This window comes from Nanorana parkeri, unplaced genomic scaffold, assembly GCF_000935625.1.
Source record: "Nanorana parkeri isolate BGI_ZX_2015 unplaced genomic scaffold, ASM93562v1 scaffold4, whole genome shotgun sequence".
In the NCBI taxonomy this organism is placed as follows: Eukaryota; Metazoa; Chordata; class Amphibia; order Anura; family Dicroglossidae; genus Nanorana; species Nanorana parkeri.
The window spans coordinates 3,829,727-3,857,320 of record NW_017306272.1 but is presented as its reverse complement, the minus strand read 5'-3'; the positions used below and the strand labels follow the sequence as shown (position 1 = coordinate 3,857,320).

Genomic DNA, 27,594 nt, shown 5'->3' with positions numbered 1-27,594 from the left:
TATATATTTATAAATAAATAAAAGCCCGGTCATCAGTTGAGAGTTAGCCATGAATATTGAGAATTATTGCTCTCACTCTGGCACACGTGGAAATACCTGACATCGCGCAATATAGCGCAATCATAATTATTGTACGTAGGTGCACCTGACTTGTGTTTCCGCTCCTATATGTGGGGGCTATATTTGCAGGGCCGGCAGACATTACATTTTTGTTTTGGTATTTTTAAATTTATTTGATATACCTTTATTTTTTTAAACTTTTTGTTGTTAACTTCATTGCTATCACATGGGGGGCTCACAAGCCCCCTATGTGATAGCACATTGGAGATGACATGTTCTCTTTAAGGTGACATTAGGGTCTATTAGATCCCTAGGGTCACCTTTCCACTTCAAAGAGACTATTCAAGCACACATGGCTTGAATAGCTTCAGCCAGGGAATGTAAACAAAGCAGACAGTGAGTGTGTGCAATATCAAACCTGCTATTGGCTATTGCTATTTGAAATAGCAGGCTGGCTCCAAATATTCTAAATAAACTGTTTTACATGTCTCTGAGGAGCTACGATATACTTCATGAAAAGGAATCCCAGCCACAGAAGCCATAAATAAAACTGTAATTGGTAAATCCACTAATTCATTAGTGAAACAAGTCCAGAAACATAAAAGTCAGCTTGTGAGACCAGTATCTCTAAAGGGTTTAAATGCAGTGAAGCTTTTTCTTTCTTTGCAGATTTTTTCGCCCCGTTGTAAGTTGAAAAACATTGCTGATATCCGCTAGCTCTATGCCCTCTAGGTAAAAAAGAATTTTTGCCCACCAGAGAGTATGGACCAGGGAAGGGCAACCTTGGCATTAGCTGTTGCGCAACTAGAAGTCCCATGAGGCAATCCAAGACTCAGAGCCGTAGGCATGACTTACAGAGGCATGACAGGATTTTAAGTTTTACCACAGTGTCAAGGTTGCCTATCCCTGGTCTTAGTTACTTGTCTGGTATGGGAAGACCATGGTAATGAATAGAAGTGAAGAGGCCCTGCAAGAATGATTTTAAAAAGTGGATGTGTGATCTACTGGGCAATATCTTGCTGGATTGGTGGCAAGTGGACATAAAATTAGGAGGAGGGCTCAGGATCCCACACCACATAGTGCCCTGAGGAAGGGACACTGCAAGGCCCCAAAACGTTGGCTGATAAATTTATGTGAGGTTTTTCTTCAATAAATCACTAAGATTCAACGTCATTCTGTGAGTGCTGGTGATCTTCACTTTCTACATGTATTTACTTCAGGGATATTTTGTCCTGGTGATCACTGCAAGTGGGACAAAAAGTGATAGGAAAAACATTTCTGCATTGTCACCGAAATAGGAAGTGAGTGAAAAACTCCAACAGGGACACTTGTTCTGATGACAACTGCCTAAGAGGGGGTTTGCCTAATTTTGGAGAGATTTCCTCCCACTTTCTGAAGGGGCCACAGGACAGGAAGTGAATGTCCCCAATGGGACAAAGACAACAAAAAGAGAAACCTAACAGGGGTTTCATCCATCCCCAACTCTATCCAAAACTAGCAATAAAAGTTGAGCTAGAGATACACTTTAATAAAATATTTGGTGGAAATAACTACGACCATAGCAGCCTGTACGGTGATATTGGCGCCTATGATCTGGGTGAGCCCAACTCTGCTTTTGAGTGTGGGTCATAAAGAGTGTTGTAGACACTCATTACGGTATATATCTCATATTGTCTATGACACAATACTTACAAATGTGACACAATTTAAACCAACATGGAGGAAGGTTTAGTTCCACTTTTCTTATCACCGATATAACGTTTTTAAATTTGTCGCAACCATAGCGCCAGCATGTGAAGGTGTCACACATAAGAAGTACCTGATTTTGCTGCATGCATCAGAAACAGCAACAAAACTGTCACAAGGCTTTAATGAATTTGGTGCAGGACTTTCTAACGATGCCTTATTGAAACGCCCCCCGTGTACTGTCACTGCATCTGTGCATTAACATACTCTATATATGTTTCTAATATACATAGATGGGAAGCAGACACTGTACAGAATGCTTATTAGAAGCGAACATAAAGCCTTTATACGCTTTAGCTATGCTCAGATCTGTGGCCGCCAACAGACTCAGCAGCATGTTTTCATCTTTATCTTAAAGGACAAGTGCACTTTAAAACAAGGTGCATATATTTTTCCTGCCCCATTCCTGTGAATTAACCAAACCACCCTAACCCTCCACAGATCCATGCTTGCCATAATGTGACAGACAGGGTTCCATTGTATGTTTACATCCAGCGCACAAGTCTTTACTCTCCTGGCCACGCCTGCACTTTAAACTCCTACTGAACTGCCTCCAATCCTCTTCAGCCTCAGGTTACAGCCCCATAGAAGCCTATGGGCTACTAATGTGCAGACGCGGCCAGAACAGTGAATACTTGCACTGCTGGATGTAAACAAGCAGCGGAACTGATAGGATAGGTCAGGGGGCAAAAAGTATATGTGTTCTTTGTTTTAAAGTGCACTTATCCTTGTATTTTTAAGAGCTGCATGTGAAAGAGATCAGTGTAAAGAAAATAATCTTGTCAAAGCATGCTCATGTTTCAAAACCATGTATTATTTATGAATATTATGTATATAAAGGAAGCCATATTTGCTCATCACATATAGGCTCTGCTTTCCTGATGATTCTCATTATTATTATTATACAGGATTCATATAGCGCCAACAGTTTGCGCAGCACTTTACAATGTAGTGAAGACATTATAATTACAATACAATTGAAGACCAGATGGTAAGGAGGGCCCTGCCCGTGAGGGCTTACATTATAAGATACTGTATATACATCAGTGCTAGGTTTTTAGGCAGGGTCAGCTTGATTGAAAACAATCCCTCTAGTCTCAAATAATCTCCCCCAAAAATGTCCACAATGCTTGTGGTTTCCAGAGACCATGTGATCCTAGAGGAGTGCTGTGGTTCTTTTCTACGAGTCCAATGTCACTACAAGACTCAGCGGCAATGTAGGGGTTGGAGGAAGGAACTACTTCATGCAGCAATGGACACATGTATCTGACAACCCCGGAAATGTAAAATGCTGAAAAAGATTAATGGAGGCTGCAGCACCGGAACGGAGCAAAAAAGACATAGGCCACCGGATAAGTGAGTATACTACCTCTTCTACCGTATTATGGGGAAATGGTGATCTGATTTGTTTTGAAACATGACAGGTCCAATAAGAAAGTAGCCAAAGGGAAAGTTCGCCCCTAGATCTTAGTATGATATTCCAACTGTATGCATATCAGATCTTGATCAGTCCTTACTGAATGTTTGTCAAAACAACAACTATAATTGTCATACAAAATATTTCCGAAAATGAGTATAACTTATCTGTGTCAAAGCAATGCTGCAGTAGCTGTGTGTGTTTTTTTTCCTCCTCATTCTCCATGTGCAAAGCACCTATATTTTCGTTTCAGACAACTGATCTTTAGAAACCCTGCCTATGTACAGATTATATGGCTCCAGAGGAACAAGGTTACAAAACCCCAGGCTTGTTTTACACTTTAGTACCACACAATTTATTGAAATACTAAAATATTACAAGAGGCACTGCAGTGTTTAAATATTTTTATGTGCCTTTCAAAGAGAATGTGCACACCGAAGACAGACTGCCAAGGAAGCATAAATCCCAAATATGAGCCCATAAGAAGTAATAAGCATCTCTTCTAATGAATTTATTCGGAACAATCTTCCCCTTTGCAATGTTAGTGTGCCACTGTGCTTATTGGTACACAGATTTTTTTTCAGTACCATAGCTGCCTTATTTGTAAAGGTAGAAAAGTCAAGAGGGAGGAATTCATGTTTGAACTCAAGTGAAACCAATAACTATTTTTATACCTGGAATTTATCTTCTTTCAATGGAGCAGTAAAACATACCAGGATAGTTTTTATATGAACATACCTGTATGTTCGAATAGGGGAGTAGCTTCTACACAGTAAATGTAAATAGTATTTCGCTCCGTTGTGGGAAGGTAAGAATTATGTGCAAAGTGTAAAAACTTCAGCCAGTCAGAAACTATCTACACTCTCTTATCCTATTTAACTGCGTAATCTAACATTGAATTGGGTGCTCTGAGATACAGAACTTTACATTATTGCTCTAATACACTACTTCAGTGAATAAAGTTCTAGGTATGTTGCATAGAAATTCCTTACCCATTCTATAATATGATTGTAATATGTAAAGGTACCATATGACTGTACTATGAGATGTTAGCTGTATCTCCCTTTAATGACCGGTTGATTAAAAAGCAATTATAGTCAATAGCCTCTATTGTATAGGCAATAGGACTCATTGCACTGCCATATGTGCTGCTACTATCTTGCTGGGTACATGTTATCCCAGTCAGTATCAACGATCTCCACCTTAAATGCTTTAATACGCACCGGTTTTTACTTCTTATTAGAACCAGAGGTTTGGAAAATGTCCCCATCATGTGTAGAACTTGCTATGACATTCACATAAACCTAATTAGAGGCACTTTACAAGCTTTACATTTAGTCATTAAAGCTTTCATTAAGCCAATGGCTGGGTTAGCCATTTTCTTTATGTTAAAAAACTAAAGCGTTTGAATATTTATCTACCCCTTTCTCTTTGTTTTCTTTTAATATTGCCCTGCCATTTGTGTTGGCTTAAAATATTATATATTAAAATGTAGAGATATTACTTTACCATCAAATTTATATGAGCCAGTTCTTGAGCTGAAACATTGAGCAGAGGTAGCCTTTGGGTACCAAATAATTAATCTTTCAGAGTTAATTTCAAAGCCCTAAAACAAACTAAGTTCAATAGATGGATGTCAGTTTAATATGCATGCAGGAAATGCAGCTGTCTCATATATATACCCAGAATCCCCTTACTTATCACGTGTGACAGATTCTAAGCACTTAGCCATCAATGAGGCTGTGTTCATTGTTCACATGATGATGTAGCAATATGGAAGTACTTAGAATACAACTATTAATATAAATAGTACTAGTTCTATAAAGTTAATAAAGTATACTTAAGAGTGAATAAAACTTAGGGATCTGACCATTTAGCATGCTTAGGACCCATGTTAATTGTAGAGAGGACCAAAATCTAAAGAAAGCCTAGCTTGCTCATGAGTAAGATTCAAAGGGCAATAGAATGAGGCATATGGAAGCAAAAACATGTGAAAAATATGCTAGTAATGCAAATACATGCATACTGCTGTCCATATATAATTACAAAATGCCTCCATTACTGTAGTCTAAATTACAGGGGGTACACTGATAACCATCCTGGCATCAATGTCAGAAGTTTTTTTAGGTTCCAGGCCCAGACTAGCTATCTGGCGTATTTGCCAACTGCCAGAAAACCATGAATGTCTCAAATAATAAAATGAATCTGCTCCACAAGGAAATAGACATATGGAATGCTTTCTAATGTATGGTGGTGTTTGATAGAAAGTAATTTTATCTATTTACATAACTGGTCTTAAAGTACCGGTACTATGTGGATAGAAAACACTCTCTCTGAATGCACAATCAATGCGTCCAGGGATAGTGATTGATTCCTAACCAAATGTAATCATATTACATAACATTAAATGCGGTGTGCATGCGTTTACATGCAGTGGCTGTCACCTGATCGTTAACTTCAACGGGTGACAGCTGCCGCTTGTAAACTACACATTAGGCATTCCTGCTGCAGGAAAACGCAAGTTCCTGATGCAGGAATCCCTAATCACACCTAAACTTACAGATACGAATGGGACCTTATTGTGTGTGTATTAGTGTCCATAGTACCATACCAGCTATAGTTACATTTTATTTTAAAGTAAATTTGGCAAGTGGCCCCCATGGGAGAAAAAAAATTGTCGAGTGGCCCACGAGTGAATTGAGTCTGAGACCCTGATTTACAAAGAAAATCAGGTGAATTTCAATGTAGGTGTACTGATCCCTTTTTTTCTTATTTGGTTTATGTATATGTCTAAAATCATCCCTGGGCCAGTTCAAACTGACATTTAGGGTTTGATTTACCAAAGGCAAATAGGCTGTTCACTTTGCAAGAGAATTTTACCCTGGCGTAGGTGTAGCGAATGAGGCGAAGCTCTGCTAACTTCCATCATTCAATCATGTGCAAGCAAAACACTGTTTTTTGTATTGTCCTTGCATGTGATTGAGCATTCTTTGCAAATCCAATGTTCACCACATTCACTAAGCTAAGGGGAAGTTCCCTAGCAAAGTGAAAATTCCCTTGCATAGTGATTGCCCTTTTTGACTTTAGTAAATCAACCCCATTGTGCACTATAGCCCATCTTTACAACAGATGGGTGCAGAAGAGCATGTCCGAACACACACAGGTCTATTCACAAAAGGGTGAAGAGTTTGGAGAAGGCAGGAGAAGTGAACAATCTAGGACAACATAGCTGAACTGGAAAGTGAGCTGAATTGGAGAAATCAGCTATTTTGGCCTAGATTGTTGACTTCTCCTGCCTTCTCCAAACTCTTCACCCTTTTGTAAATAACCCTGAAAGCATGTAATACTATAAATGGACCACAACAGCAGAATATCACGCTGGGTTCTACACCTATCATTTGAGAACAGCAAACTGAGGCTACTATGGTGAAAGGATCCTTAAAACTAGATGACTGCTGACTGGAATAACTTTTCCTGGCTAGATTAATGTAACAGTTTGCTGCTACAGAACTAAGGTAAAAATTCTAAGGATGCAAGATGAATCTATAACTTTATCCCATCAATAGGTGGTGCTGGTGTAATGGAGGAATGTTTTCCTGGGACCATTTATACCGACTGAGCATCATTAAAATGTAACACCCCCGTTTAGTTACTAGACAAGTGTACCTAAAAATGGCCATAGAGTATGTAAACTGTATGTATATGGTGAACATGATTTAATATCTTGTATCAAGATGTACAGAGAAAGAGAATCAGCTCAGTAATGTGTGGTCTCTGCCAGATAACACTGGTCAATTTTCTATAATCCTACGAGGGCTATACTTTGTAACATATACTCTTTGTTCCCGAAGGATCCCCTTTTTTTGATCTTTACAACTGACATGTAAAAGAGATTGAAGTGTTTTTATCAAGTTCAAGAAAGTTACACTCTGGCGAACTTAATATCTGATAAAAGGATAGAAAATTAAGTCAAATACATAAATCATTGTGCAACACAACACGTTTCCCTTTTCCCTGACCCAGGAGCCATTTGCGCACATCTTGTTTGAATTGATATCTAAAGTTTTCCTGTTGCTTTTTGTAGAAAAAGCTCAGATAGCAAAATGTAGAGGTTTTAGCTCATGAATAAAAACACATGATCAGTGTAGTCACCACAACATAAAAATAGGAAGAAGGAATTATTATCTGATGAGAGATGTGTGGCTTTGATCCATCAGTCTCTGCCTCACGTCAAAGAAATCTGAACCAGCTCCTATTGAAGGACTAAAACTTCCATCATAGCATTGCACTCTTCAGAAACAAGCGTTTCCATAGCGATGAGGCTGAAAATTTTAAGACATTTTCAACATGGTGAAAATGGCATTTTATCTACTCTCTTATATAAGCCTGGCATAAGCCAGAAATTTAAGACTGCATGTGCATCAGCAATGCTCAAAGTGCTTTCAGCACTTTTGCAGTGTCGTTAGATCAAGCACCACAGGATCATTTACTAAAACACAAAAATTGAATTTTAGACAAAGAAAATCTAATAGTGAGAGTGTATGCCTATTTTTTATAGTGATATTTTTATAGTGGATAATAATACGTTTTGGTTCTGGAAAATGTCTTGCTAAATATGAATCATAATCATCGGGACATAAAGCCTAAACTATATAGGCAATTTTAGCAAGATTTTCATTCTTGCAGAAATCCCTCATAACTAAGGATTCCTGAAGTCAATCATGGCAACCTATCCACTGATTTGTATTGCGATCATCAGTAACTGTATATCAGTCAGCAAATTATTGCAATGGAAATGGTGCTGAATAGGCCATACAAGTGGTAAACAGAGCCTGTCGCCAGCTTAAATAAATGCAGATAGAAGTGCAGAAAAATCAAGAATCTGAAAATATTTACTTGCAGAGTTTTTCTTTCACATAAATTGATTTAGTTTTCACTTGCAATATGCCTTTCAACTTGCTAGAAACTTTGACAACTCCTGGAGGAGTCCATTTCCTAGCACTTCCCCTCCCTTTTTAAACATATAGCCCTCTACTCTTCTGGGAGTGCCATATTACTCTCTGTGCTGGCCAAGCTCCTTCTTGAGATATAGATATTACAACTGGAAGCATTTTAAAGTGATGTCTGGTGACAAGTACCTTAACTATTAAAAAAATTTATCTTATTTGTGAATTACTCGGCTGGAGATCCTCAAATCATCTCTAAATTCATGCTGACACTGTCCTTCCTTCTGGAAGGTGGCTACTTTTGTTCTCCATGGCCCCTGTGTCTTTTAAAGTAGCCATCACTCCAAGCTCGCTCCCGTCATGGAATACAATCTCATGTTTAGTTCAATAATTTGTATTGAGATTGTAGTCCATCACAGGAATGAGCTTGGAGCGGTGGCTACCTTACAACACACAGGGACCATGGGAAACAAAAGTAGCCACCCTCCAGAAGGAAGAACAGTGTCAGCACCAATTCAGAGATGAATTGAAGATCTACAGCTGACTGATACACAAATAAGATAAATTTTTGTTAAAAGTTAAGGTACCTGTCACCAGACATCACTTTTAAATGAATACCTAAGGTACTTGAATGCATTTTTAAGATTTAACTCCTGAGTTTAGTGTCACTTTAGGTCTAGTTATCTGATCAAATTCAAGAGAGAGTAGTTAGTTGAAAATGTTGGTGTTACCTATTAGTACAAGCTAGGTAATTCAATCAAAGGTCATTTTAGGGTAGTGAGGATCATTAAATGTACTTCTGATGATTATTGGACAACATTTCTTTGTTGGGAATTGAGTTTGGGTTTAATATCCCCTTGGTACATACATGTCCAGTGCAAATGAGTGCATAGCATGTTACTGCAGAGAAAACCCCATATCTTTAATCAGAAGAAGCACTTGTATTATGTTTGATTCTTGCCTTTTGTTGGTGGGAATACTATTTACTACATATGGAAAGAAAGGTGCTATATGATACTAGACCTATCGGAGTTGACATGAGCTCCACTATGGCAGGTTCTCATCTGTAAAATAGATTTGTGTCTTAAGGCTAAGTACTTTCAGAATTGTCTTGAGTGAGGAAAGGTCCAACATTTTCACACACAAGGACCAACAAATATGTATTGACCACTATGGTTCTTGTGGAAAGTTTGGGAAACTTACAGGGTATAACCAGGTTTGTAAGCAGAAGAAAAGCCATAGCGCTGTAATCATAAGCCTCCTCTGAAATATTCACCTCATAAAAGTGAGTAAAATGAATGGGGTCAGTGCTTGCCCCTAGTGTCCCAACAGTGTTCTCTGAGCAAATATGATTGAAATGACTTAATAATGTTTCTTTGATTCTAGCTGCTAAAAACCATAATATGAGCAAACATTTTAATAAAGTAACAAAGCTGTTTTCATGGCATCGTAAATCTGGCTGCACGGCCCTATGTTGTGGCTCGGCTGCCTCAGTTTCCATAGTGCAGTTCCAGAATCAGTCACCACCTTATTAGATGCTTGTAGGAGACTACAAGGCAGTGCCAGAACAGTTTTCTTGCACAGCTCATCCCAAACAGTGTTGACTTAATGACATTGTGACGTTAATATTACATTGTTCGGAATTCTAAAATATATTCATGTCTAAATACCCCAAAGTATTAGTAAAGAAATTAACATGTACCTGTTGATGTAGCTCAACGCAACATATGTTGGTTGTTGAAGTTCCTGCTTCTCCAAGACACGTGGATCTGTGTCTGTAACAAAAACAGAGATGTGAGTACAGGACTTGAACAGCGGAATAATAATACACAGTAGATATTTTAAATAATATTCTCCACAGTTGATTATTCTTCAAATTATTTAAATCGCACCAATCAGTTTGATATAAAATGCCCCAAACTAATATGAGGGATAAAGATACAAAAATATGGGTGTGTATATATCTATATATTGTATATGTATGTATATAGCCTCTTTGGGTCCTGAGCAGCGTCGGGAATAGGCTTTACCTTTCTCCACCTCCTTGCAAGCCCTATGTTTTGAAGCTCACCACTACAATATATACAAAGACACACAGATAATGAATGGCCATGAGGGATATATGACTGTATTATGTTTTTTTTTTTTGCTCAGCTATTCCCCTATGATCCAAAATTTACATAATTTTGAAACATTTATACAATGTATCACATCTTGCCTGCAGATATAAATCATATTAGATCGTACCTGGTATTGTTTTGGGGCATTATTTTCCTAGTCTAGACTTACTTGATTTTGACAAGCTAAGAAGGATACATCATACATGGGTTCTACTTTTTTCTTTCACAGGTGTCTATTAAAAGCATGAGGACCCCTATGAAGCAAACCATGTGCCGCCTTCACCTTCGTAACATCTCCAAAATATGCCCCTTCCTCACCAATGAAACCGCAAAATTACTCATCCACTCGCTTGTTATATCTTGCCTTAGCTATTGCAACTCCCTCCTCATTGGCCTACCTCTACACAGGCTATCCCCCCTTCAGTCTATCATGAATGAAGGTGCTAGACTCATTCACCTAACCAACCGCTCAGTGTCTGCAACCCCCCTCGGTCAATACATACACTGGCTTCCACTCGCCCAAAGGGTAAAATTCTAAATATTAACAACCACTTACAAAGCCATCCACAACTCCGTCCCCCGCTATATCTCAAACCTGGTCTCAAAGTATCACCGTAACCGTCCCCTCCGCTCTTCAAATGACCTTCTGCTTTCCAGCTCCCTCGTCAACTCCTCCCATGCTCGCCTCCAGGACTTCACTAGAGTCTCTCCCATCCTATGGAACTCTCTACCCCAACCTGTCCGTCTATCTCCCACACTGACTGCCTTTAGGCGATCCCATAGGACTCATCTCTTCAGGGAAGCCTATCCCACCTCAACCTAACCGCTCAACCTTCACGCTCTCAAACAATTCATCCCCACACAGCTACCTCCTCATGTATCACTTCCCCCTCCCTTTTAGATTGAAAGCCCTCAGGGGTAGGGCCCTCCTTACCATCTTGTCTTGATTTGTATTGTGATTGTAATGTCTTCCTTATATTGTAAAGCGCTGCGCAAACTGTTGGCACTATATAAATCCTGTATAATAATATAATAAAAAAAACAAATCAAAGCTAACACAATTGCTCAACTGCAGGAACCTTGTGGTGTATCACATGTTTCCAGCACGAGCCTGTGCATTAATCCCCCCAGCAAGATAATTTAAGCTGATTTTAGAAAAGTATTGTATAGTATCTTTACAATTTTCTTTTATAAGTAGAGGCTTTTAATGTATGTTCCAAAGTTTTCTCTCATAAAGGATGACCTTGTTCTGTTGCCTTAAGTTTTACTTTAATACCTGCTGTGATAAGGTGTCACTCACACAGTGGGCCTGATTTACTACCATATTTGCACATATGGCTGTGCATTAATCCTGCACGGTTGAGCAAAATCTACGTTCCTGGTTTATAGCGCTGAGCAAAATCTATGCTCAGGGAATTTATCATTCATTCGAGCACAGGCTACAGCAAACATACATGCAAAATCTATGCTCAGGGAATTTATAATTCATTAAGCACAGGCTACAGCGTACATACATGGAAAATCTATGCTCAGGGAATTTATCATTCATTTGAGCACAGGCTACAGCGTACATACATGCAAAAATCTATGCTTAGGGAATTTATCATTCATTTGAGCACAGGCTACAGCGTACATACATGCAAAAATCTATGCTTAGGGAATTTATCATTCATTTGAGCACAGGCTACAGCGTACATACATGCAAAAATCTATGCTTAGGGAATTTATCATTCATTTGAGCACAGGCTACAGCGTACATACATGCAAAAATCTATGCTTAGGGAATTTATCATTCATTTGAGCACAGGCTACAGCGTACATACATGCAAAAATCTATGCTTAGGGAATTTATCATTCATTTGAGCACAGGCTACAGCGTACATACATGCAAAAATCTATGCTTAGGGAATTTATCATTCATTTGAGCACAGGCTACAGCGTACATACATGCAAAAATCTATGCTTAGGGAATTTATCATTCATTTGAGCACAGGCTACAGCGTACATACATGCAAAAATCTATGCTTAGGGAATTTATCATTCATTTGAGCACAGGCTACAGCGTACATACATGCAAAAATCTATGCTTAGGGAATTTATCATTCATTTGAGCACAGGCTACAGCGTACATACATGCAAAAATCTATGCTTAGGGAATTTATCATTCATTTGAGCACAGGCTACAGCGTACATACATGCAAAAATCTATGCTTAGGGAATTTATCATTCATTTGAGCACAGGCTACAGCGTACATACATGCAAAATCTATGCTCAGGGAATTTATCATTTATTTAAGCACAGGCTACAGCGAACATACATGGAAAATCTATGCTCAGGGAATTTATCATTCATTTGAGCACAGGCTACAGCGTACATACATGCAAAAATCTATGCTTAGGGAATTTATCATTCATTTGAGCACATGCTTTGGCGAACATGCACGGAAGTGTGGTTCGCTATGGAATGTACGTTCAAGCATCTAAACACACACCAACTATGTTGTGGTGTTGCTATTTTTTTTTTTTCTCCATCCTTTCTTGGTCTGTACAAGCACTGTTTACATTTTTAGATGTGCACACCATAGAGAAATAAAACCCCATCAAGTGTGCATGGACATTAAAGAAGGCTCTAAAAAAACCTTCATTAGTAAAAAAAAAAAAAGTCTTAATGAACCGTACATGTAAGGAGAATGGTACTAGTCAGCATGCAAGGTTTCATGCACTGGTGCTTGTAGTACAGACTCCAATGATAAATATGTGTACATACGCTGACTTTTTCAAACACAGGATAGCATACAATGCTTTTAAAATATACCTTTTAGCTTGGTGCATGCTTGTTTTATTGCTTAATGTACCGGTCACATTTTTAAAATTTCAGTTTATCTAAAAAATATATTTGGTGTTCGCATTCTGTGGTGCAACCTATAGGTACAAAAAGCATAAAAACATTATTTAGATGTTCAACGAGCAGGGCAAAATAAGACCCCCAAAGTACACAGTGACCTTCAGTGTACAATCAGCTAGATAAAATCATGGATCACAATCGTGCATGTGAGCAAACATGTGAGTAAACACTCCGATCATACACTCGCAATTTATCCGTGCTCTTGTTTATTTTATTAGGTTAATGCGCCTCACCAATTGCACTGTTTTCAATAACTTGGCCAGTAAAGTGCATTTTGATTAAAGCACAACCATTGTGTACCATTGCAAAGCATCAATCAGAGCCTGAGTATGTAATTAGCATATACAGGTGAAACTCGATTAGAATATCGTGCAAAGTTCATTTATTTCACTAATGCAACTTAAAAGGTGAAACTAATATATGAGAGAGACTCATTACATGCAAAGCAAGATAGTTCAAGCCGTGATTTGTCATCATTGTGATGATTATGGCTTACAGCTCATGAAAACCCCAAGAACCCCAAATCCACAATCTCAAAAAAGTAGATTATTACATGCAATCAATAAAACAAGGATTGTACATAGAACAATATCGGACCTCTGAAAAGTACAAGCATGCATATGTACTCAGTACTTGGTTTGGGCCCCTTTTGCAGCAACTACTGCAATTACTTTTGCACGATTTTCTAATTATTCGAGTTTCACCTGTATAGCTGCCCCCATGTACATAGAGAATTACAAACTATACACAATAGCAAAGATTTATTTTTTACATAATAACACACATTGATAACATTGTTGATATAAAGCTGATCTCTTTTTTATATTTATTAAAACAAATCTATTGCCTTTAAAGCTGAACTCCAGGGAAAAAATAAATATAATGGGATGAGGGATGTCACATATATGGCTGGCTGTAGTGTCAAGTAAAACTCATACTTTCATTCATCCCGACTACTACTGTGAGCCTTGAACATTCGCCAAATACTTGAATTTGAACTTTTCACAAAATACAAGGCATTCTGTGATTGGATAAGGGGAGCGAAGGGGTGGATGAATGCCAGGACCTCTCCTTGACCAATCACAGGATGTCTTGTAAACCATGAAAAGAATACAAGACATTTTATGAATGGAGGAAGGGTGAGCAATGCTCTTCTTGACTCTATTGGAGGTGGAGCTGTGATTTACAGTGCTGGAAGTTTTGGTAATACAGTAGTTGCGGAGATGAATTAAAGTATGAGTATAAAGTGTATACCCAACTCCACAGCCAGCCACATGTGACACCCATCATTATTGGAAATGTATTTGTACAGAGCAAATGTCCAATTTCTTTTTTTCCTTCACTTCCGCTTTAATAGGCATCAGCTGCCCGCAGCATATTATAAAACGTTAGCTTTTATTTTTTAACCTGCACTAAGATAGCTGCAATCGGATTAGTTGCTACGTACATCACGTGCTTATTTCCATTCCTCTAGGGTTTATACAATTCAATTTTTTCCCCCAAGAAAGTTTCTAACAACTTTCTTTTCAGCAGCTCTTATTTCAATACACTGTTACCACATGATATATTGCAGAAATATGCTCTTAATTCTCCATTAGGATTCTGATTAAATATGACTGTCCATTCCATCATTCATCATCCATTTGTCTATTTGCCGAGTATGGAAAGAGATATATATCTCGGCATAAAGCAATAAGCCCAAATATGAAATGCACAGTAACTCAGACAAATTCTGTTACTTAGGTGATTTGTGTTTTCTGACAGCCGCAAATAATGTTCATTCAGCATTTTATCAAACTACACCTTGCATTACAATGCTGGGAGTCTACTGCCTCTAAATTCTGCTACCTAGAAAAAACATGTCATCTGAATCATACATATTCCTCCCAAGTCCAGTCTGTTTTATTATGCTGCCAACCATGCGCCGTAGGATATATATTACCCGCTGAAATTGACTGTCAAACTGTATCTGTTCACTGCCAAAGACCAGGAATGATTTAACCCCGCCCATGCCGCAGTCTAGGGAGCACTTGGTTGAAAAAGCTGGCTTAAAATATAGTGCTTTGCCTCACTTCAATTAATGATGTTGTTGTTGCTGGGTAATGGCAAACTTTATAGCAGAAAACCCATAAAATATTTATGTTGAGTTAGCGAAGATCAAGAGCGGTTCATTCGGCTTCTTGAACGAAAATTGATTCTTGTTTAAAAAGTTTGTTAATGTGTATTAGCAGGGCTATAGCCAAAGTGCTGGGTACTTTCCAAGGCTTGTTTTCCTGGGCCTGGTGTTTGCTTGGGGTCATTATTGTCAAATGGAACATTCTTTTACCACAGAAATTAGCCCTAGAAACTGGTGTATTTTATGCACCGTGATAATCGTAGCAGAAACATATCAACTGCATATTGTGTGCACTTACGGGTCAAACTATGTGTGCTGGTGGGGAGAATCTGCTGATATATAAACCTGGAGGTAATAAAATGTAGAGGACTAATCAGGAATCAGCTTTTATGACTTTGTCTGCTCTGGCGCTGCTGTGAATAAAAACTGCACTCCATGCAAATAGCTAACTACATGGTTGAAAAAGGGGAATGTATCAAAGCTGGAGCAGATGAAATCTGGAGCAGTTGCTCAGGGCAACCAATCAGCTTCTCTCTCTTCGCTTTGTTCAGTTAAGATTTGAAAATGAAATAGAGAAGCTGATTGGCTGCCTTGCACAGCTGCTCCAGATTTTGTCTGCTCCAGTTTTGATAAATTCCCCTCATAGTATTTGCCATTCTGTTCTTTTTTGTAACCGAAAGACATCTGCCAGACATCACAGGTCCACGACCTGAACAAGCTGCAAGGATGATGCAACAGCAGCAGCAGTACACTAATGGTGCCCCCTTTGGCTTTTCCATCCTGTTACCCTGTTCACAATGTTAGACTGACAGTACTCTGCTGATCCCTCTTTACTATTTTGAGTTCTGCTGTGTAAAGAATGGCAAGAAGCTAAAATGGTTTTGTTTAGTTTTACATGTTTTACCAGAACAGGAATAGAAGGGAAATCCTGTTCCGGTGATAACTGTGTAAGAGGGGATTTTCCTTCATTATAGATTTTTTTCATACTTCCTGTTGTGTCTTCAGGGGTTATGACCATTCCCTACTTTAATCAGAATTTTTTGCTTAAAGGAGAACTATGAGGTGAGTGGTTTTCACTCAACCTCATAGTTCGAGCCGACATGTGACAATGAAACTGTAACACGTCGGCTCAATAGATCGGGAAGTGAGTGAACATATACCGTCGCTCGCTCACTTCTCGATCATGTCCCTGCAGAGAGCCATGACTGCCAGTCACGGCTCCCTACAGGGATTCCCCCCTCCCCGCTCTGATCTTACAGCGCTGACTGGCGGAACGGATGGGGGAGGGGGCGGGTACAGCTGGCTCTGCCTCTAGATAGGCAGAGCCAGCTGTAAATCACGCAGCTGGGTGGATCTAGACAGTAATATCGGGATCCGTCCCGGCTGCGGCAGTCTCAGTATACCGCGAGCTGTAGCTCGCGGTATACTGAGCTTTGGGTCATGGGTGGACGCTAGTTTGTGTCCTCCCGTGACCCTTAGGAGAACTATGGGGAAAAACACTTACCCCATAGTTCTCCTTTAAGATTAACTTAAATTACTTTTTATTAATTCATAATTTAACTAAAGTGCGTTTTTTTAATTTTATATCTGTCTGTAAATACGTTTATTATGTCTATTAGTACCTATAACATACTCTTGTAGCGTATATTCCTATATGTAGTAGTTGGCCAAAGGAAAGATGTTGGTGAGCCTGCAAGTAGTTGGATCACTTGAAAACTTTTTACCACCATCTACCTTTGCTTTACCACCTGCTTTAAAAATCAAGCTCTTGTATCTCAAAAGACAGAAATAAAAATCTGTACATATAGCTGGATGTAGGGAAGCCAAGTTTACCGGGGCAGCCAGTCATTTTGAATTTAGTTGCAGAATCAGAATTTCTTCTGCTGGCCACTGACACACAATTACCCAGAACCCCCTGCTGCATTGATTAGGCAGGTGCATACAATCAAGACATCTGTAGATTACCAAAGGAAAAATGTGAAAGTCCTGTACATGCCCGCGCTGAGCAGAATTAATAATGATAAATGTAGTTATCTCTAATGATTTCCTGACTTACAACTGGCTCGCACACCAGAACAGCCTGACTTTGCACTTTCCAGCCAGTTAAAACACAAAATCCCAGGGACTCTTTCTATAAATTATTCCAAATCTGTACGAGCGCCGACCATTATTAAAGCCTGCTCCGTAAATCATGCACAGTTTTTTCATCTTCTGCCACTTTTACGATAGAAAAATATCTTCATCATAAGAAATTATGTGCGTCTCGGCTGTTACCCACCTCTTCTCCGTATCAATTATTACAGCACTGTAATGAGACGAGCTGCTATATATGTATGAACAATTGGTCTTAACTGTAACCTTTACAGCTGTCATGGCTGCCTGAAATATGCAATTAAAATGAAAAATAAGTGTGTGAAGAGGATTCATGCATATTATTCCTTATAACACAGAGATTCAGACAGCAGCAAGAGGGCGGCACTGCAAATGAACATTAATCAGTGACTGGCTCAAGGCAATCAGTTTAAACATCAGTGCCCATCATGCATTTATTGGAAGCTGAAGCCAAAGGCAAATAGCAGAATCTGAGTAGAAATTAAATGAGGAATTAAGAAGAATACTCTTGTTCTCATGAAACAGACTTGATGCAAAAAGATTGTTTAGAAGCCACCTACCAAGACTGGACCTGAAAGGTGATTTAACTCCTTACTACCGGCTATATGCATGTATGTGACAGAAAGGAGGGAGGGATCATATACCATGCTGCCCCATAGCAGCATTGCTGTGTCTGCTGGGAGCACACTCAATGGGCGCCCCTAACACCATTACCATGCTGTCACCACCACCTCCCGATCACCTAGCAATGATGGGAAGCTAGTAAGATCCCTGTTGCTGCCAATCACGGGCATCACATGACCAGGAAGTCCATGTAACGCCTGCAGTGTTATGATCACTCAAAGGTCCGGTCCCCACCTGTGCAAAAGGGTTAAACAACCGAGTGTAAACTGGGATTTACAGTGTATCTAAACCCAAAAACACATATTGCAGCTTACCAGTCCAGATGTGGTGGCTGAATTATTTTCCTTTTTTAGGCTTTATTCCCCTTAAGTTTAACATGGTGATTCCACTATTAACACACTTCCTGTCCTTAGGTTACAACGCTTACTCAGTACACTGTAACCATGTAGGAGCAGCATGGTCACCCTCGGACACAAGTGTGTTAAGACTACAAAACACCTCCTTCTCTCCTTCATGGAAGACACAGATAACTGGAAAAGCTGATAACATTGAGATTTTAGCTCAGTGCACAGGAAGCTACAAGGATACTGGATTTCTGACAAGGTCAATGGGCATTGTTCTGTACTGGCAGAAAATTTACTAAGCCTAAAAAAAGAAACTAATGCAGCCACTAGGGACTGTTATACTGCAAAATAATATACCATTTTTGTTCTTGAGATTAGATATACTATAAGCTTTAAAATTGACACAATCAACACAGCCTACATGCTCACAGCATCAATTCATTCATGCTCAGCTCTAGTACACCAGTCCACACCCTCCATTTTGTTGGTGATTTGCAAACTTTGTTTCTCTTAGGTTTTCCCAAACACACTCACTGTAGGCAGCTTGATGTCTCTTACATACCAAAAGCCAGATAAAGGGGTTGATTTACTAACCTTATAAACACACCACGAACAAGTATACACCTCTGTAATGTGTTCCCTCCCAGCATGATCTATTGGTGGAATCTAGACACCTTTGTAGTGTGTACACACCCAGCAGGTGTGTTGTGCAAAGCCCTGCATGAATTGTAATTTAGCTCTACATTGTGTTGCTTGAGTTGATGTATGCAGGAATGTAAATGCATGAGCTAACCATTTTTGTCTAAACTGTGAAGCAGCATTATATATGCATCATGTGCATGATTTTTCCATATATGGCATTAGTGGAAATATGCTTTTAGAGACTTTTTGGTTGATAAATACGTTTTGCTGTGTAAAACTCATACCACCTAGTGCGTGCGTGTGTTTAGGTTAGTAAATCACCCCCAAAGTGTCAGAGAAAGATGTTCCTAATACCCCTCAACTAGGTTCAAACAATCCCTAGAATTACACCAAGCAGAAAGACTAGAGGATGCATAGCTGTGATTAAAAAAAAAAACAGACCCATGCAAGTCACATATAATGAGCTCTGTGAAATATCTATCTATGGTTGTGGTGGTAGTGGGGCATCAGTGAGTGGACGTAGGGGTTCAATAAAACCTGAACACAGTCTTTAAAGCAATTGTCAAGACAAACCCAACCCCCCTTCACTCCCCTGTTCCCCCCAACCCATGAAGTAAAAAAGGGAATCATTACAATGATGAAGGCTAGTCTTATAACTAAATGCAGAGGCATTAGTCATGTGATCTCTGTAGTAGAGAAGGATTACAGGTCAGGTATTTCATCATGGAATCTGCTGGCAAAGTAAGTACTTCAGGACTTTCATTACCTTTTCTGTTAAGAGAATCTGCACTTTGCATTTAACATGCAAAGTTAAATTTTAAAAGAGGGACTATAAGAAATCATGTACTTACTTTCTGAATGCTATTGATCGGCCACCAAGCCACCCAATCATTACCCATAGGTATATAGGTATTGGAGAACATGTGACACTCAAGCAGCCAATTGACAAGTCCAAACTCTGTCACCTGAGGGCAGAGGTAGTGTCCTTGGTAATGTGCATTGTTCAGACAGCCAAGGAATCTTTGCCTGTAAATGGGGGAGCATAGGGAAGGTAAGCTTTACAGTACAGGTTCACTCACTTAGACACTAGCAACTGCTCATTCAGAGCAAAGTGACATTTTCTACTAATAGCCCACTTCCACAGAAAGGTATACTCTCCCATCTATGCTTCCTTACTGCCTCCCCACTGCAGGAGTCTACCAGGAGTACCCTTGGTGTCAGAGCTTGGATTACATCACTGACCCCCCACCTCGTGACACACCCCAGCAATGTCATATAAGGGAGGCCAACTGCTTCACTAAACTAGCACTTCTCATTGGGAATAACTACTACTACCACAGGTCCTGTCTCGTGCTGCCATCTTACTTTTGGTCATCAGGAGCCAGATGTCTCTTCCAGGTTTCTGTAGCTGGCCCAACAATTACATGGCACCAGATCTCGCACATGCACAGAGATCTGGCACCAAATTATTTGTTTATGTTGCCATCTTGTGAGATACCATAGAATATTATGAATCATGTAAAATAATGCCTCTTGGGACATGTGATGTAGGTATCCCAGGAGGCTGCACGAGGACAATGGACACGTTATCCTCACATAGGTTAGGAACAAGGAAGTGGAAGAGGACTAGTATAAAAAGAAGCAATAAAATGTACTATATTTTTAATGATTAAAATAAAAAGCTGTCAGTGTTTTGGTAAGGAGAAGGGGATAGGAATGACATGAGGCACAATTTCATTTTTGGTAGAAGATTTATTTTAAGGAAGCAAGGTGGGCAGGGAAGTCGGGGTTCCATTCATTTGATTGCATTTTTCTGCAACAAATATGACAAAATGAGATCTAGCAGAAACAGATTTTTTCAAGGTCTCCTGCAAAGCGGTCCAACACAAATTTTGTCTTAAAAGGAACTATATTTCTTGGAAGATAAAGAAAAATGTCCTTGTGTTTTGGGTACATAAAACATTGCTCTTATTCGAACCGCACATAAAACAAATTTAATAAAAGGTCAAACCAGGAAGCCAACATGGAGAGCAGTGAATGAAATGTATATATCGCTAACTAGGAGATCATTAGGCCTTTTTACATGGTGTAATGTTTTTGTAGCTTATGTTAATGTGAGCTGATTTAAAAGCTATAATTATCTCCATGGCCCATGGCATTTATTAATGGCCAATTCAATTTGGCAAAAACCTTCATTAATCAAACCAGCCAACAGTAGACCGGGAGAATGAAGGAAGAAATAACAAGCGGAGTAAATCATCAGTGTATTTTAATAAATATGGCTCAAGGCTAGAAACTTTCCTTTTTTGTCAAAGAAAGAAAGGAGGTAAATATGAAGCAAATATTTTACCTGGTCTCTAAAACTCCTCTCAATAGTCATTATTGTTTTTCTACCACTTTGTTTGAAGATTTCCCCCTAGAACTTTCGGTTTTCACCACTGTCTCTGATCCTAAGCTTTGATCAACTCTACTGCAAAATTTTCATTGATTAAACTGTTATATTCAGGGTTTACTGTCAATTTAAGCAATTCAAGTAACAAGTGAACACAGTAAACTGATAATGGCAGAAAACATCATAACCATCCTAAAGTCAGAAATTTCGCTCAATTTACTTAAATCTGAATTATCTGTAATTTATAGCAGGCAGATTTCACAGATCTCCTCGCATGGGAGGTGAATGGGTCTGCTTCCTGCAGCTTGTGCTTTGTAATGTCAACTCTTTATCACTTTCAAACTTCCAAGGTGGGTTTGAATCTAATTAGTGGCAGTTGGAAATTCTTACTATTGACAGTTAAAACAGTTAAGTGGCGTACACACTAGTGGATTTTCGAACAAACATGTATACAAAAAATCTTGTCGGAGCGTTTGATAATCATCAAACACTTGACGAATGTCGTTTGAAATTTTATTTTTGTTTTTTTATTTAACATTTGAATTTGGAATGAATAGAGTTTCCAAAAAGAAAACCACATTGACTGTTAAAATTTCATTTGATCAAGAAAAAATTTCCAACTAGCTACTTCGACTTTTTTCATTACTGCGTTTGAAATTGATCAACGATTAGAAAGTTGAATGAACATCCCTAAATCGAATACTTTCATCCCTTCTATAATAGAGACAGCAGAGAGCATGCACTGGGTGTGTTTGCATTACAAGCAGGGCAGAAAAATGGTTCCCAGATAACCAACAAAATGGAGCGAAGAGCCCTTTGCACAACTATAATGGCTGAAGCCTCAATCTGTGTTCCCCATATGCATTTTAAAGCTGATTTATCCTGACTTCATGACGTAGACTTGACCTGGCTGCAGGTCAAATTAAAAACAGTAGAAGTCTTTCACTTCATCCCTATGCTTCTCAAGGGACCAGGATATATAACTCAACTAACTTTCATGACTTCATGACTAAGCTCCATCAACTGTCATCAACTGTCATCATTGGCCCCTAACTAGATAGAGGAATGGCAGTAGACAGGTCAGAAAAAGTCAGGCCACAGTAACCCAATTAAATTAAAGGGCAAAAAGGAGGCTGCCTAATAAAGTCGATGGCAGAAAACAATGTACAGTCTGTTAACCAATGCTTTTTTTAAAGTTTAAAATTAAGTAAATGTGTTTTTAACTCCTTTCATTTTTAATGTTGACTGACCTGAAACTTTAAAGGAGAACTATGAGGTGAGTGCTTTTCACTCACCTCATAGTTCTAGCCGACCTGTGACAATGAGACTGTCACAGGTCGGCTCAGTAGATCGGGAGGTGAGTGAACACATGCCGGTGTTCGCTCACTTCTCGATCCTGTCACGGCTCTCTGCCGTGACAGGGGAGGGGATGGATTCGCTGACTGGCGGAATGGATGGGGGAGGGGGCGGGTACAGCTGGCTCTGCCTCTAGATAGGCAGAGCCAGCTGTCACTCACGCAGCTGGGCGGATCTCGACATCGATGTCGGGATCCGCTCTGGCTGCGGCGTAGATTAGGGTGACGGGAGGACGCTAGTTTGTGTCCTACCGTTACCCTAAGGAGAACTATGGGGAAAAGCCCAGACCCCATAGTTCTCATTTAATGCTTGAAATGGGGGTGTATTTAAAGAGTTAAAACAATTTTAATCAGTTTATTATGTAATTCCAAGGTCATACTTTGGTGCAACGCATTCCTACACATTACAGGAAAAGGCTGTATACATAAAATACTCATTACGAAAAGAAAAATAAATGTTCTCCCAGCTTTCATGTGCAGCCCCTTGGTAAGGGTGACGTTACAGCCCAAAATTTTGCTAGAAGATGCTCCAGATAAAGTACAGTAGTTTGGGTGTGTTAACATACTGTACATTATTGTACTGTACTGTACTGATAGGTATCCTCCAATAACACCTTATATCCACACACAAACTGAACTTTTGAAGTGTGAGTTGCACTGGATGCAATGACCAGATAGGATTTCAATAATGATGAGTAAAAATATGCAAAGGGACAGACTGTACATCATAAGCCTACTAAAATAAAGTTTGATTTGAATAGAATGGGGAAGAATTAGAACCGCTATCAGTTTTTTTTTTAATTGGTGTTTGTGCCCCCACTGGGTAGATTTGCCCCTCTATTTGTCCTGGTGATTTGAAGTATTGAGAAATACAAATTTTAAATCGTGACCTACCGCCCAGTAGGTTGGTTCAAGTTAAAGTTGTCCCCAGTACCGAAGGTGAAGGCAAACCTTCAAATGAGACATCTATTTAATGACAACTGTACAAGAGCATAATCCCCCCCTCAATGTTTCCTCCTTCCACCAAAAATAAATGGACTGGCTAGATTGGCTATATTAGGATGCACCGATACCGATACTGGCATTGGTATCGGTGCTGATACTGAGCATTTGGGCAAGTACTCGTACTCACCCAAATGCTCCGATACCAACCCCGATGCTGGAACTACTGGTCAGGGGGAGATTCCCTCTAACTGACAGTGCCGCGAGGGAGCATGGAGCCGGCTTCCCGGCCAATCAGGAAGCCGTGCAACGGTTCATGACCTACCAGATTCCTTTTTGGCTATGAAGCCAGCTACCTAGCGACACTGCAAGGAAGTCTGGCTTTCTGACCAATCAGGGATCTGGGCAGCCCGTCATAACCTGCCTCCTGGCTTCCTGACCAATCAGGAAGTCGGGCGGTAGGTCATGACCCGCCTCCCTGATTGGCTAGGAAGCTGCCTTCACACTGCGAGGCAGCCTGGCTTCTTGACCAATCAGGAAACTGGGCGGTAGGTCACGACCCGCCGCCCGGCTTCCTAATTAGCCGGGCCCACGCTGCTTCGGGATGCTAGTATCAGTGTTCGGTATCGGCGAGTACCGAGAAAAAAATATTGCCATTTGTACTCGATGCTGAAAAACTGGTATCAGTGCATCCTTAGGCTATACATACACTTTATCTTACCATTATGGTTTTAGATTGGATGACAAAATAGTATAATCACAGAGAAAGGTCCTCAGCGTACCCCAGACAAGTGGTGAAAGTGTGCTTAAGTAAAATTCCTAATGGTGCAGCAGACATACCCTTACTGACAACTATTCTGGGCACACCTATATTTACATATGGCAAGGTTACCAACTCGACAAGATGCAAAAGATGCATCCACAAGTTAGCTGACAAGAAGGTCTTGAGCTTTGAACCAGTGTTATTGTAAGGTCCTGTGTCGAGGGGCTTTGGGTTTCTGTCAATGAGATCTACCTGACCTCATTTTGAGATACTTCTGAAACCACTCTGAATTGATAGGCCTGCAGTTGACCTTCTGATCTGCATTCGACGTGCTTTAAGCAGGTTTTTCACTCCCATAGACTTTAAAAGGGAATGCAAAACCCATATGATGCAAACAAAAATGCACTGACAGAGGTTGTTCAGGACATCATCAGCTCCAAATACATTCTGGACCTTTTGACCAGATGGGATAACAGTTCCATTTATTTCGATAATACATGTCAAAGTATTCCAACATGACTATGGATTTCCAGAATACTAGAGGTTAGCTAGGGAGACAGAGCAGTACATACAGCCTGCTTTGAGGTTTAGTTTGTCTGACTTACAGTAAACTTCAGATTTAGATGTCCAATAAGGAATAAGCTAAGTTCTGTAAACAGTAGATTTTTTTTTATAGAATAGTACAATAATAAAAATATGTAAAACAAATTCTTAAATTCCACTTGCTGGCTGAAATGCAGGCTATAGAATACTAATATACAAAATGTTATATTTACTGGTTAAAAAATGAAAAATAAATATATTTTAAAAAGTCTTTTTCTAAACCTGACTAAACTAAAGAAGTTATTCCCAAAACCATGTACATTCCCTTTAAGATTATGTTAGGAAACAGGAAATAATTGCAGAAGTTCCAGTTTAATATAATAGAGGTAGTTAATATAATAGTGGTAATCTAGAGGTAGATGTGGTGTATGTGATGTGACTGATTTGGACCTGTACTTTAAAATAGCCACTTCATGGAGTGGCGTCCTTCAGAATAACTCATCTGCACTGAACAGATAATTTATAGGTTGTGTAAGCCTGTACTTGTATAATGGCAGGAGTTGATACATTTTGTAAAATTTGTAATCATTTTCAAAATGTTTGCACACACATTTTAAATGCAAACAGGATTTTTGACACATGGGAGCAGTTTAAAAAAAAAAATCATCAGATGAGTTGCAAATATGGTACAGCACAAAATAACTACATAGAGCTTTCTGTAGCTCAGATGCAATTTCTTAATGACGGTTGAGGTGCAAAATTAAGAGAAGCATTTTATACTATATTATTAGAGATTATATATCACATGTAAGATAATTTCTTACAACAACATACCTTGAAAATAGATAATGGAGGGAGGGACAGTCCCTATTGGATCTATAACCAATTAATCGCGCTTTATGGACAGTGTTAAAAAAAACCACCTAACGTGACAGCGGCAGTAAACAAGCAGTAAAGAAAAACAAGCTCCCAAATTTGCTTCAATAATGAATGTGTAAACAGCGCTATCTTCCTTAGATCATAATTTTCTATTTTGAGCTTTTGTGTTTATGTATATAATATAACCAACTATCGGAGCCCTTTTGGAATAAAATCGCCCGTGTTTCTTTTCCTACACAATTGTCTCACTTTTAGATTTGAACAAATAATTGCACTACTTTACTTCTAACATGCTTAAGAAGCTCTCAGTTTTATGTCCAACCTCTAATTTACTGTGCTGTGAAATAACGGCTAGCAAAAAGGAAAAGAGTGGTGAAAAAGCATCAGTGTGCTTAAAGTGTAGTTGTATGCTTAACTACAAAACCTGGAAACTCTCATTAAAATACCTGCTACACACAGACCTAAGAAGCAGCTCAGAGCAGCTCTATACTGTCCCGGCCTCCTCCCCCCTTCTTACCCCACCAGGTTTTTTTAATAAAAGCACAGATACACTTTAAGTGATTTTATTTATGCAGCCACTGACATTGTAGGCATCTGTTAATACCCAAAAGTGTGTCTTTTGCTGATGTACACTGTGGGTCTGCATGTTTGGACGGGAGGCAAAAGGTCTCTAGAGCATTAATATTTTTGCACTAAGAGGTGACGATCTTTCATATCTCAGATAGTTCAAGGGTGTGGAAATGTAAAAAATAAATAAACTACTTGTCCAAAGACTAAAGCGCTGGTACAATCTACTTGTCGTGATCATAAAATGTTTTTTTTTTAACTAAAACCATATTTAACTGTGCTAAGAAGCGCCAGTTGGGAACATGTACTTACTTTAAGGCACACAGTGGAGGTCAGCACTATGATAATGCACTACACGTGTGTTTATTAGCATGCAGTTTGCTGGGTTGGTTTTAATTTAATTTATTTTAATTTATTTTATTATTTGTGTGTTTTTATTTATCTTATTATCTTTTACTTTTTTATTTATTTTATTATTTTTCCACCTAACTTTATTGCTGTCACACAGGTGATAACATGCCCCTGTGTGATAGCATTTGGAGGTGACAGGTTCTCTTTATGAAGCCTGTCCTCCAATACAGCAGATTTTGCACAGCACTGTGCTCAATCTGCTGTGACAGCTGAGACAGGAAGGCTGCGAGTACAGCGTTCCTGTCTTACTGCTCACACAGAGCGGACCAGAGAACGTATGTTCTCCGCTCTACTTCCCAATCTCCATCCCAAAGTAATTTGCCATGGCCCCATGTTCCCCAGTGGAGCGGGGGACCCCGAAAACCAAGGCAGGGAGGGAGGCGGCCAGCAGGGAGAGAGGCAGCCGGCGGGGACAGAGGTGGGCGGCTGGGGGGTGTACTGCTCTACATTCAGCCCTCATGCTAGCCCACAGCAGGGCTAAATGTCGAAAAAATACACCTGAGGGGCATCTGGAACTGCATGTACCATGCGTCGGGCAATAGGGATTCTCCGCACCTGAACTTGGAAGGTATGACCTGCTGGATTCCCAACTCTATTTTAGCAAACTGTATTCACCATGAACCTTAATAAACTATTCTTATTGCTTATAGCAAAAAGCAAAATTCTTAGTATGAAAATATTGAAGGAAGAGTCTCATGGGATGCTAAGGC

General features: G+C 39.4%; 1 protein-coding gene across 1 annotated transcript in view; it reads right to left on the bottom strand.

Annotated features, from left to right (window-relative positions):
- JAZF1 (JAZF zinc finger 1) overlaps positions 1 to 27,594 on the bottom strand; it is a 222,900-nt gene that overhangs the window by 80,867 nt on the left and 114,439 nt on the right. The window contains exon 2 of the mRNA XM_018576086.1: positions 9,872 to 9,944. Within this exon, the coding sequence (XP_018431588.1) occupies positions 9,872 to 9,944 (73 nt within the window). The remainder of the gene's footprint in view (positions 1 to 9,871; positions 9,945 to 27,594) is intronic.